Source organism: Lissotriton helveticus, chromosome 5_1, assembly GCF_964261635.1.
Source record: "Lissotriton helveticus chromosome 5_1, aLisHel1.1, whole genome shotgun sequence".
NCBI lineage: Eukaryota > Metazoa > Chordata > Amphibia > Caudata > Salamandridae > Lissotriton > Lissotriton helveticus.
Window position 1 is genome coordinate 1,605,288,740 of NC_136065.1, and position 12,935 is coordinate 1,605,301,674.

A 12,935-nucleotide genomic window follows, 5' to 3' on the forward strand; every position below is an offset into this window, starting at 1 on the left:
CGTCAGCCTCCCATCTCCATCATCATTTGCCATTGTTGGTGTACACATTAGGGCTGAATAATTGCCTAAGACCAATCTCATACTCGTTTCTGGTACCTTGTAACTGCAACCGTGCAACTTCAAAACAACCTGCGCCCTACCCACCCCCCACCCACTGACAAAACCAAATCATGTCAGACCGACCTCCCACTATCCCCACCCTCACCTCAAACAGTTTCGATTCATTCCCAGTCAGCGATAACCACAGACCACAAATCAGTGGTGTCCCACAACACTGCCATCCATCCCCCTCCCCTCCACCCCCCCTCCCACTTAGCCAACCCCAACTTGCCAAGTGACTGTACCCCCCCTCCCCACATACCCTTACCCAACATCATCAACATCCAGTCCATAGTTCGTAATAAAGGGGAGCACCCGTTGGGGGACAGTCCTAGCGGGCTACACAGTCACCCCCCCTCCCCAAGCCCTACGATTAGGGGCGCCTCCGGGCTGTATTAGGGAGGGGAAGTAGGGCCTGGTTTACATTACCACCGGTACAGCTGGATTCAGTGATCTGGATAGGACTTCAAAGTTCTCAGCTCTCCACGACAGAGTCAATTCTCCTTTAGACAGCAACCGGTGATCACAATGGGGACCCATCCCGGCCACAAAGCAGGAGCTCAAGAGCCGTCGCTATCCGCAGATGAGCGTGCCCGTCCCTCCAGGCCTCGCCCCGCCTGTCCACGCTGCGCCGTCTTCAGTGAACGCAGATAATCTTCTACCTTTGTTTCCCTTGATGAGTAATCCTGAGTTTGGCCGGATATAATAACGCATAGTCAATTTGCGCAGTCCTGAGTTTTTTCTTCACCTCTAAGAATTTGCGTTGTTCCTCCTGCACCATCTGGGTGAGGTTCGGATATATGGAGAATGACACGCCATCATAATTTAGGGTTTGGTGAGTCCGGGCCGCACGCAATGCGACATCGCGATCCCTGTAATTTAGCAATCGGGCAATGATCGGTCTAGGCGGTGTCCCAGGCTTCGGCACCGGGTCTAGAGTGCGATGGGCTCGTTCCACAATAAATTGAGTAGAGACGGCGTCAGCCCCAACCGCGGACAGCAGCATCTTCTCAACATACCCCTCCATGCGGCCAGTGTTTGTGGACTCCGGCACACCCGTGATGCGTATATTATTCCGTCTACTGCAGGCCTCCAAATCCTCGTTCTTCGCCGCTATGACCCGCAGTAGGTTCTCCATCCTCTGTAGCTGTGCCGTATGTCCCGCAGTGATGTCATCATTATCGGAGATCCGACGTTCCGTCTCCACAATGCGCTCTTCGTGCTGGTCCATTTTATGTACTATGGCATCCATTCGAGACGGCATTTTATCCACCTTTTCCACCACCGTGGCAAATCCTTGCCTAATTTCATGCAGGAGTTGCTGGTTATTCATCTCCGCGATGGATGGGCCACCTGTCGTCTGGTTAGCCTCCCGTGACTGTGTATTGTCCTGGCTAGAGGTTGAACCCTTTTTCGAATTATCGAAATTCAATTGCGGTTGGCGTGAATCTGGGCGCCCCATATCTGTGCACTCACCAGCGCCGATCCTTGGCGCAACTCCCACTGTCCACCGTCACACCGGTACTTCAGTACGTTCTTTGATTAGAGAGCAGCACGTCACAGGGCACTCCTTGCGGTTTTCCAGTGTAAATCGTAGAGGGGGGACCTCGTGCAGCGTCTCACAGTGCTCCTGTCCAGTTATTCTGTGTATTCGCTATGGGCAGTCACCGCTGCAGAGTGCAAGCGTACAGCGGTCAGTTCAGAATGGGACGTCTACCAGCAGCCGCGCTTAGGTCCTCTCAGTTAAGTCGCCAGTAATGTCTCCTCGTGATCAAACACTACAGCCCTCTCTCCTCCGCCAACCAGTGCCTCCAATCTAGTTCAGTATGTAAGTGTCTGCGCCACCAATGTGGTATTCCCTATAGCAGGTACAGGTCCCGATGCGTGTAACGCCGGTCCGCCATGCACCTATGCAGACTATGCCTGGGGTCAGTGCTCAGTCCAATGCGCCACATCCAGCAGCAATCGTCGCCCTCCTCAGCCACTACATGCACCGCTAACACCTGCCAGCATCATACGCGATCTTACCGGGACCCAGCGAGCGTTCACTCCTCAGGGCGCTCAGTCAACGGTCGCACGCCACCGCGGCAGCCGAAGATGGCGCCTTAGTGTAAATCACAGCCGCACGAAGCTTTTCTGCAGGCAGTCGTCGCGTCAGTAGTGCAATGCACATTACATTCCGGCATTAGGCAGGTACAGCTGTAATCGTACGTCCCGGGGCCACGTAGTCCCTTGACAATGCAGAGTTCCTCCCGCACTCCAAGTCCGTCTGCAAGGCAGTGCGGCCTGCACCACACGTGTGCAGCCACAGTGTTTTCCTGACAGCCGTCCCCGGTACCAACCATCCGCCGACCACCAGCGCCTGTCCGGGGCAAGCTCCGAGAGTCCGAAGTGCCAGTTCCCGATGTCAGAACTGCAGTAAACTTTCACCGAGAGCAGGGATTAGCACACTCCACAATCGTACGCAGTTTTAGCCGAAACTGATACCGGTTGACCAGGATAAATGTCGGATTATGTACCAGGCTACAGGAGCCTCACCGTTAGGCGGCCATTCTGCAGTGCGCCCTCTAGCGTCCCCAAAACATCGCAATGTGTGAATGCATGACATATACATATACATATACAAAGCTAGGAGGTCTACTTTATTTCAAATTACACTCTTTGCATTGTTACATCACATTGTCAGGCAGGCACAGCTGGGAGATGGGCACCCAATCCCATGTCTCACACGGCCTTAAACATCTTACTTTACATTAAAAAAACAAGGAAATTCACTTGAACAACCAATGGTTAGAATGATGTTATAGTAATGAATTGTAATTTAATCTCACTTTAAAATAAAAACACCTTAAATGTTCACTGAAAAAGAAAGCAAGGTTTAGAGGGACAATATAGTTAGGTGAAAATGTTAGTTAAAACATACTTTTTAAACTAAGAAAACCACAGAAATTCAACAGTTAACATTACTACAAATAACTACTAGTTGTGCTCTAAAGTAACTACAACTTGTGCCCTTGCCATGCTGTGCTGTGCTAATTACCTCCCACCTTACATCACTTATACCATTACTAATAACATCACTGCAACATAATTGATGACAATGCTGTATATGGTGAGGCTATCTAAGCAATAATGCTTTGTGAACATGCCACCTTGTGGTTCCTCTGCATATCTGTAATGTAAGGAAAGCATATAAGAATAAGATTGAGGGTGGACTGGAGGTCAGCAGGGTGCAACTCTGAACAAGGTTGATTTGGGTTATCTTTGAAGTCTGAAATGACTACTGGCTCTATTTTGGGGGAGACCTGTCCCTTGCGCACTGGATAACATTTGGAAAACGGTTTCTGTTAGGTGATAGAAGCAAGGAAACAAGCTAGAGATCCACACTGAAAAGGCTTGGACAGAAAGGAACAGAAATTGGCGCAAGGAGGTGGTAGTAATATTATGGTCCCAGTGCCAATTCTGGGACAGAATGGACCAAGTGCAGAGCCACATGACACCACCTATTGAATCTGCATGTATGAGCACAGTTGAAAGTGGTATCTGTCATGGAACCAACAGCAAGTAAGGATCCATCTTTAGCACTGACTGATTGTAGACAGGATCATTATTTTCCTTGTTTAAAAATCTGTATCAATGTCATTTTCATATTATATTTTTTGCAGCTGTATAATTTCAAGTGATGTGGGTAAGCATGGGCTGAAAATTTGTTCCGCTCGTGGAATTTGCGGATTTTAATCTCGCGAAATCGCGGTAAAATACGCGAATCAGCGGGGACGAATTTTCAGCCAAGCACTTAGAGGGTTACAGCAGCAGGTGCAAAAGTTGAAGCTAATTTTTTGTAACCTTTTACAAAAGGGTTACAAAGAAATTAACTTCAACTTCGGCAACTGCTGCTGTAAGCCTGTAAGTGCTTCCTGGGGCCTCTTTGCCTACTTGCAACTATTCTCTGACCCTGCTCTGACCCTTGAAGCAGGGTCAGAGAACAGTTACAAGTAGGCAATGAGGCGCCTGTCACGAAAATTAAACCTCAACAGGAAGCGCTGACAGATATAAAAACAAGCATTTGCAATGCAATAGGTCTCCCATCAGGAAAGTTTGAGCTATTGGTCTTGTAAATGACATTTTTTTTTATTTATGTGTTGGTTTTGAAAATAGGTAAATTAATAGCTTTGTCATTTACAATGCCAATAGTTATAACTTTCGCAAATGTGACACCTATAGCATTTGTAATGCAACATGTTTTGTATTTACGTGACTTAGCTGTATTGATATTACAAATTACAATGGCTTTTAATTTTTTTAAATAATTAATACTTAAATAAAAATGATTTTAATTTATAATGGCAATAGCTTAAACTTTTGTAAATAACTTTTGTGAAGATTATGTTCAGTGTATTTTATTGTGACGAAAATCCATGAACAGAAGTGAAATATTAACATCTTTTTGTGACATTTGTAATAAAGTTTGAAACATTGAGAGAACATATTTGAACCAGTTGTTGAATGGTTGCGCAGATTGATGCAGGGGTGGCGCTGAGTGGTGCTGTGGTGGTGCTGAGTGGTGCTGTGGTGATGCTGAGTGGTGCTGTGGTGGTGCTGAGTGATACTGGGATGGTGCTGAGTGATGCTGGTGTGGTGCTGAGTGGTGCTGTGGTGGTGCTGAGTGATGCTGTGGTGGTGCTGAGTGGTGCCATGGTGGTGCTGAGTGGTGCTGTGGTGGTGCTGAGTGATGCTGTGCTGGTGCTGAGTGATGCTGTGGTGGCGCTGAGTGATGCTGTGGTGGTGCTGATTGGTGATGTGGTGGTGCTGAGTGGTGCTGAGTGATGCTGTGGTGGTGCTGAGTGGTGCTGTGGTGGTGCTGAGTGATAATGTGGTGGTGCTGAGTGATAATGTGGTGGCGCTGAGTGATTCTGTTGTGGCGCTGAGTGGTGCTGTGGTGGTACTGAGTGGTGCTGTGGTGGTGCTGAGTGGTGCTGTGGTGGTGCTGAGTGGTGCTGTGGTGGTGCTGAGTGATGCTGTGGTGGTGCTGAGTGGTGCTGTGGTGGTGCTGAGTGATAATGTGGTGGTGCTGAGTGATGCTGTGGTGGTGCTGAGTGATGCTGTGGTGGCACTTAGTGGTGCTGTGGTGGTGCTGAGTGATGCTGTGGTGGTGCTGAGTGGTGCTGTGGTGGTGCTTAGTGATAATGTGGTGGTGCTGAGTGATAATGTGGTGGTGCTGAGTGATGCTGGGGTAGCGCTGAGTGATGATGTGGTGATGCAGAGGGCAGAAAGGCACAAAAAGCAGTCTAACAAAGGGCAGAAGGGCAGAAAAACAAGGGAAAACGAGTCTAACAGAGGGCAGAAGGGCACAAAAAAAACAGTCTAACAGAGGACAGAAGGGCAGAAAAACAAGGGAAAAACGAGTCTAACAGAGGGCAGAAGGGCACAAAAAATGAGTCTAACGGGGCAGAAAGGCACAAAACGAGTCTAACAGAGGGCAGAAGGTCACAAAAAACGAGTCTAACAGAGGGCAGAAGGGCACAAAAACAAGGGAATAACAGAGGGCACAAGGGCACAAAAAACGAGTCTAACAGAGGGCAGAAGGGCAGAAGAACAAGGGAAAAACGAGTCTAACAGAGGGCAGAAGGGCACAAAAAACAAGTCTAGCAGGGGGCAGAATGAATCCCGCCCTGCGTGTTTGTCCACGAAGATGCCACCTTTTTGTGCAATACCTCTACTCAACTGGAGTACTTTCTACTGTCTAATCATTAAGTGCTCCCTCGTTGGCTAAATTTATAGGGTCAGATTTACAATAACTGGCGCATCCCCAGGGATGCGCCAGTTATTGTGCGCCACAGCTCCACCACCCATGGTGCGCCGCATTTACAATGCGGCGCACCATGTGGCAAGAACGGCACGGATGCGTCACGCATCTGTGCCGTAAAAGCAGCGTATTGCTGGAGCTGCGTCGAGCTTGCGACGCAGCTCCAGCAATGCTCTTGGGGGCCCTATCTCCCCAATGCTGCATCAAGCCTTGCACCTGCTTCAAGCAGGCGCAGGGTTTTGACGCAGCATTGGCCTAAAAGTGACTGAGTGAAATCTTATAGAATCTTATAGATGCGACACATTGTTAATACCCAGCACCATGGCGCATCTTTTGTGCTGCCGCTGCGTCACAAAAGGTCTCGGTAGAGGGTGGCAGTGGTGAACCAGAGGGTGACAGGGGTGAACCAGAGGGTGACAGTGCTGAACCAGAGAGTGGCAGTGCTGAACCAGAGAGTGGCAGTGCTGAACCAGAGAGTGGCAGTGCTGAACCAGAGGGTGGCAGGGGTGAACCAGAGGGTGGCATGGGTGAACCAGAGGGTGGCAGTGCTGAACCAGAGAGTGGCAGTGGTGAACCAGAGGGTGGCAGTGCTGAACTAGAGAATGACAGTGGTTAACCAGAGGGTGGCAGTGGTGAACCAGAGGTGCTGTGATGAACCAGAGGGTGGCAGTCGTGAACCAGAGGGGGGCAGTGGTGAACCAGAGGGTGACAGTGCTGAACCAGAGGGTGGCAGGGGTAAACCAGAGGGTGCTGTGATTAACCAGAGGGTGGCAGTGGTGAACCAGAGGGTGGCAGTGGTGAACCAGAGGGTGGCAGGGGTGAACCAGAGGGTGGCAGGGGTGAACCAGAGGGTGGCAGGGGTGAACCAGAGGGTGGCAGTGGTTAACCAGAGGGTGGCAGTGGTTAACCAGAGGGTGGCAGTGGTGAACTGGAGGTGCTGTGATGAACCTGAGGGTGGCAGTCGTGAACCAGAGGGTGGCAGTGGTGAACCAGAGGGTGACAGTGCTGAACCAGAGAGTGGCAGTGCTGAACCAGAGGGTGGCAGTGGTGAACCAGAGGGTGGCAGTGGTGAACCAGAGGGTGGCAGGGGTGAACCAGAGGGTGGCAGCGGTGAACCAGAGGGTGGCCGGGGTGAACCAGAGGGTGGAAGTGGTGAACCAGAGGGTGGCAGTGATGAACCAGAGGGTGGCAGTGGTGAACCAGAGGGTGCTGTGCCCATACACGACCCCTTGGGTAACTTCGCCATGCAAGCCGCCCGCGAACACGCAAAAAGCCCCGCGAACACGCAAAAAACAAAAAATTCGCACAAATTCGCGGCTTTTGCGGATTGCGAATTGAATTTCGCGCGAATTCGTGGACCGCGAATTCGCAAATTTCGCCCATACTTAGATGTGGGTTCTGTTAATGGTTCATATTAAGCCATAGTTGCAGAGATTGTAATGTAATGGTAAATATAGCAACTTCAAGATTGTTTGCCTTTCCTCATTTCACCTCTCTACATCTCTTAGGATTTTAATTTGGTCCAGTGTAGCCCTAGCACCTTCTTTTATGCCAACAATGGGAATTAACAGATGCAATCTTCTAAAAGCATTTAGTGCTGGAAAACATAACCTCAACATTTTCATAACTTTGCAACAGCAAAAAGTAAAGTATAAAGACTTACATTGCCTCATTACATACTCATCGTCTTCCTCATTTTCATTATCTCCTCTGAACCAGCTCGAGATGAAGTCTGAAAGAAAATGCACACAGTAACAGACCTTATTAAGCGGCTTAACCTTCTTCAAAACGGCTGTCTAGTTAATAATGTCACATTAGATCTCAAATCCTAGCTATCAATCCACTTGTTGACCCCTTTAAAAGTGTCACCGACATGACATTATCATTCTTTTATCTGTGCCTGTGCTTTTACTTGACCACACTCCATACACTTCACAGTGAGCACCACAGACCACAGCTCAAGGGATGTTCATGACTGTCCATTGTCAGATGATTTCAGTATGATGGCGGTCACATTAAAATGTAAAGAGTGGAACCTGCTATTTTCCCAGGTATATCGAGTTCTCCATAACCTCTTTATAAAGGACTGAAACTGTTTGCTTATGATTTGCAGCAAATTTTCTAAAAGTGAATAACGAACGACCTCCCGAGTCACTTGCTCCTCGAGTGCCCCCGCAGCACTGAGCCAGTGACCTCCAGATGCATTGGGGGAGAGTACCTTGCAAGCACCGAGCACGTATCAGGCGACAGCTTTGCTCCTCGCCCGCTTGTCACTGAAGCTCTGGCCACAGCACTACAACTCTTTGTTCTGGTCTCTGAGGCTCCAACTATTACTTCTGCTTCCTCTGTTGCACTGCACTGCTGAAGGAGGGTTGTGAAGTCCATTTCTTGAGGCACATTCCCAGGATAATGGCATTACTGGGCCTGGGGAAGTGGAACAGAATGAGGTATCACTCATGAAGAAATGCCTTGTCAGGATATGTGGCCTCACCCCTAAGAAGTATAGGCAGATATTTATAGACAGCCAGAAGTTGCCCCACATGCCCTGGGTGGATTATGTGGATTACTATTGCAATGCACTGGATGGTTGGGTCAAGGCATGGATTTAATTGATTTCAAAAGGCTGTACAATCTGATTGCCAAAGAGCAAGTTTAGTCATTGTTTTGAACAGCTGTGCCAACATTTAATGGATGGAGGACTCAATGACACTAAAGAACTTGCAAAGGAGGTGAACCACTGGTTCAGCACCAGGGTCCATAAATAGTTATCTGGGGGGTATTTCCAAAGGGTGGAATGAGTACCAGAGAGGATAGCGAAAATGAAAATAAGGAGATCTCTAAAGGCCAAAAAACAGGTCCCAGGGAAAGGATTCCCAATCCTACCTGGCCAAAAGAAGAATGGGTTTCCCTGACATGAAGTCCTCAAGGAAGTCCAACCCCAAAGACTAGGAGTTCTACAGGTACGGGCACATCAAGGGAAACACCAAATGCCCTAAGAAGGTGCAACCCTCACTGGGGGCCATACACCATAGATAACTAATATAGCACTTGGTGAGAAGGTTGTCTCAGTTAGCATGGGGAGTAGTGCAGAGGTTATACCAGTGTCTCTGGGTGACCAAGCGATGGTGCCAAAGTGCCCATGCCTACCAATACTTCCAATTATAGGCACGGGTTGTGGTGCTCTTGTCCTGTGGGTGCCAGGTAGAAGGAAGGTGAAAGCACGGTGGTTAGACCAATCGCATGGCTCTATAGAGATGAGCTTGATCGCTGATTCCATAGTGATGATCCAGTCTAGAGTAGCACCTTTCGAGTGAGTTGGGAGTGTGCAGGCTTGGGTAAGGACTAGCTTAGCAAGGAAGTCTCTAATTGTGTTGACCTGTGGGTCCTTGGGGTTGCTCCAGTGCAGGTTGAAGTCGCCAAGGAAAACGTCTTTGGAGATGGGGGAAATCTTGGCTGTGATGATTTCCATGAGGTGGTCAGTGAAGGATCATTCATGCCTGGGGGTGGTAAAAGATGTGCAGTCTGTACAGTAGGGTGGTGATGCTACAAATGAAGAGTACATGGTATTCATAGGAGTCAGTGGGATCTGCCATAAGTTCAGTAACGGAGAGGTGGGAGCGGAAGATGCAGGCAATACCTCCCCCCTTTTTTTTGACTGCCTGTCCAGCCTAACAAAGTTATTGTTGGAAGGGACTAAGCGGTCTAGGCAGGGCGATGAAGATTCATTGAGCCAGTATTCGGTCAGGAACACTAGGTCTGATTTTAGGCTCAGGATGAGATCGGCAACATCTGCAGCATACTTTACTGCAGAGCGGCAGTTAATTAGGAGGCCGGATAGTGGGAGTTCGGAGTGAGTGTGGTAGAAGGGGCAGAGATAGGTACTTGCGCTCGGTTGCTGTCAACGATTCCTCTATTGCAGAGGGCAGCTAGCCTGTTGGGGTTGTTTGCAACCATGCAGATAGCGTTTTCGTCCTACAAGACTAATGAACAAGGGGTTGCCAGGGCAGATTTGTAGCTAATAAAGAGGTCTAGAACTTCTTCCTCCGTGAAGTCTAGTGGACTAGGAGTTACAGGGGCAGATTTGTAGGTAAGGAGTAGGGCCAGAATTTCCTCCTCCGAGAGGAGGCAAGGCTGCTTGCGAGGACGCAGGTGTCTCAATGGTTGGCGGTAGAGGGTGAAGGAGTCGGCTTGGTGGATGGGAGGGGAGCAGAATCTTGCAGGAGCTTGAGATTCGAGAAGGAGCGTTTGGTGGGGTGAAGGAGGCTCTTTAGTTCCTAGATGAAGTTATGGATGCTTTGTGTTAGTTCAGTTGCTCTGAGGTGGAGAGTTTCAATATCCCTATATGAGGGATACTCTTGCGGGCATGAGGCCGATGGTTTGGGAATGATTCTGATAACATGTGCAGTAGCAAGGTAGTGAGGCAAGGTCGACCGGTGTCGTGAACCCTCGGAGGAGTTTCAATATCCAAATGGGAGGGAACAGTTAGCGGGCAGGAGGTCACGGGTTTGGGGACAATTCTGTTGGAATGTGTGGTAGCATTAAGTATGGGTGAATTTTGCGGATCTGCGATCCGCAAATTCGCACGAAATCGGCAAAAAAATCTGCGAGTTCGCTGGAAAATCTATGAACTCGTGGATTTTTAGAGTAGAGGACTTTCTGGCTTATCAGTAAGTGCTACCTTGTTGGGTAAATGTATAGTGCTTTTCCTAACACTACAGCTGCGTAAAGTGCCAGAAGAGTTGTCTCTAGTGACCATGTGTGTGGTACTATGCCATCGCACCGAAGGGTGCCGGGGTCCCTTGAGTGAGCTGTCCATCATAGTGGGTAAATGGCGAGAAGACGGAGACACAGCAAGTGTGTGGGCGGGCCAAACAGGAGGGCCTTCTATACGAGTTCACATGTCTGTGACCGATCAGAGCAGCAGATGAGCAGAAAGAAGCTCCTGGTCACGGGAACTGCACGGGGATTGCGCTCATGAAAGTCAAGGATGCAAAGGCCTCTATCCAGCATCACCGCTAATTTTCGACTGACGATATGGGAAGAAAGCACACCTGCCCTGCCTCGACAAAGTTCACGATTGTTTTTGGGCTGATGAATGCGTTACTGACCTTGAGCTTCAACTCGGGCACCTGCTGTAAGTGCTTCCTGTTGAGGTTTAATTTTTGTGACAGGAGCATCGTGCCAGAATGAACCCTGCCCTTCATATTTATCCAAGAAGACGCCACAGTATTGTGCAATACCTCTACTCACCTGGAGTACTTTCTACTAGCTAATCAGTAAGTGCTACCTCGTTGGCTAAATGTATAGTACTTTTCCTAAACTACAGCTGCGTAAAGTACCAGAAGAGTTGTCTCTAGTGACCATGTGTGTTGCTATGCCATCGCGCTGAAGGGCGCAGGGGTCCCTTGAGTGAACTGGCCCAAAAAAAAAAAAGAAAAATCCACCCGCTTGCGAATTTGCGAATTTTTTTCAATTTCGCGAGATTCGCTGATCGCGAAATTGCCGAAAATCTGCGAGCGTAACGTATTTTTGGCCCATACTTAGGTAGCATGAAAGAAGGGCATGGTCGACCAGTGACGTGAGCACTTAGAGGAGATTCAGCACCCAGGTGGGTCAAAAGTTTAGAGACGATTCTGTTGGCATGGGCTGGAAGCGTAGAAGAAGTGCTTGTTCTACCAGTGTCGTGAGTCCTGAGAGGAGATTCAATAGGTAGGTAGGTGGGAAGAGCTTGCAGGCCAGAGGTCAGTGGTGTGGCACAAACCTGTTGACATGCGCTGGAGGCATAGTAGTGGGGCTAGGCTGACCTGAGTCATCGGCCCTTGGAGGGGTGGTTTGTGAATGGCTAGGCACCCTTGGCAGAGAGGTGAAGAGATGGCGCGAGGGGAGTGTAGACGAATGAGGATTGTGCACATATTTTTGGAGGAAGAAGTCCGCAATTTTATTAAGGTCTTTGGGTGGAGCTTGGATCAGGACGATGCTGTTTTTGTATAAGGTGATGGTGCGGTCGACTCGCAGGTTTTAGGATGGTGCAATTATGAGCTTAGTGCGGTACAGGATATCATGTATGTTAAGTAGGTTTGAGATGGCTTTGCCCCATAGCAAGGTTTTTCTGGAGTGGAAGATGAGGTCATTGATGACAGTGCCTTGTCTGTGCTGAACCATAGGTCAGAGATCAGGGTCTCGGGAGGATTTTTCAAGATGGAGTGTTTAAAGGATTTAGTGGCGGTTTTGGAGAGATTAGGAGGATAGGCCATAGTGTAGGAATTGTCACGAGAAGTGGTCAGGCAGAGCCCTGCCATGTTGGCAAGAGTGGGGAAGCTTGGGGCCAGGAAGGAGCTGAAGGAGGTTGCAGGAGTGGTAGCAGCATCGTTGATCCCTACTCAGGGGGACCGCCTGCAAGGTCCGCAGAGGTGCCAGGCTCCGGCAGTGAGGAGAACGCTCAGGGCCCTAAACAGGAAGTCCGCTACCGAGCAGTGTGTTCCAAGAGATAGGGAGCTGATCAAATGCGTTAGAGAAGGGTGTCTTAGGGGAGGTGATCACCGTTACGGAGGCTCCGCTGTTGGGAGAGAGAGATAGCAATCCGTCTACAGCTTAAACAAATGCTCTGTAAATATAAATGGAAAACGTATGCATATCCATCTGCTCCTGAAAGCCGGTAAAGGTCCGATGGAGTTTTGAACCCAGGAGTCAAAGGGTCCTCATCAAGACTGAAATAGTAGTGCGAGTGAGAAGCTAAAGAATGACCAGCCCATCACTCAACATTAGGGACTAGGCAATTATATCCAAAATAAGTTTTTCCAGAAATGTTTCTGAGCCTAATCACGCAACCTAGACAGGATAGGCACAGTAAAAGTCAAAGGTCAAAATGGGGGAACGTGCCTCCTAAGTGACAAGAGAGAAACATTCAGATCAAAGGTCTGACGGAGTTTCGACCCCAAGAGTCAAAGGGTCCTCATCAAGACTGAAACAGCAGTGTGAGTGAGAAGCTAAAGAATGACCAGCCCATCACTCAACATTAGGGACTAGGCAA

The 12,935-nt window shown here is 49.0% G+C and overlaps 1 protein-coding gene across 4 annotated transcripts in view; it reads right to left on the bottom strand.

The window, feature by feature from the left end:
• LOC144755650 (cytosolic phospholipase A2 gamma-like) overlaps nucleotides 1-12,935 on the bottom strand; it is a 553,672-nt gene that overhangs the window by 285,512 nt on the left and 255,225 nt on the right. For all 4 annotated transcript variants that reach the window (XM_078644802.1, XM_078644804.1, XM_078644801.1 and 1 more), the window contains one exon: nucleotides 7,569-7,637. In XM_078644802.1, coding sequence (XP_078500928.1) covers nucleotides 7,569-7,637 — 69 coding nt within the window. The remainder of the gene's footprint in view (nucleotides 1-7,568; nucleotides 7,638-12,935) is intronic.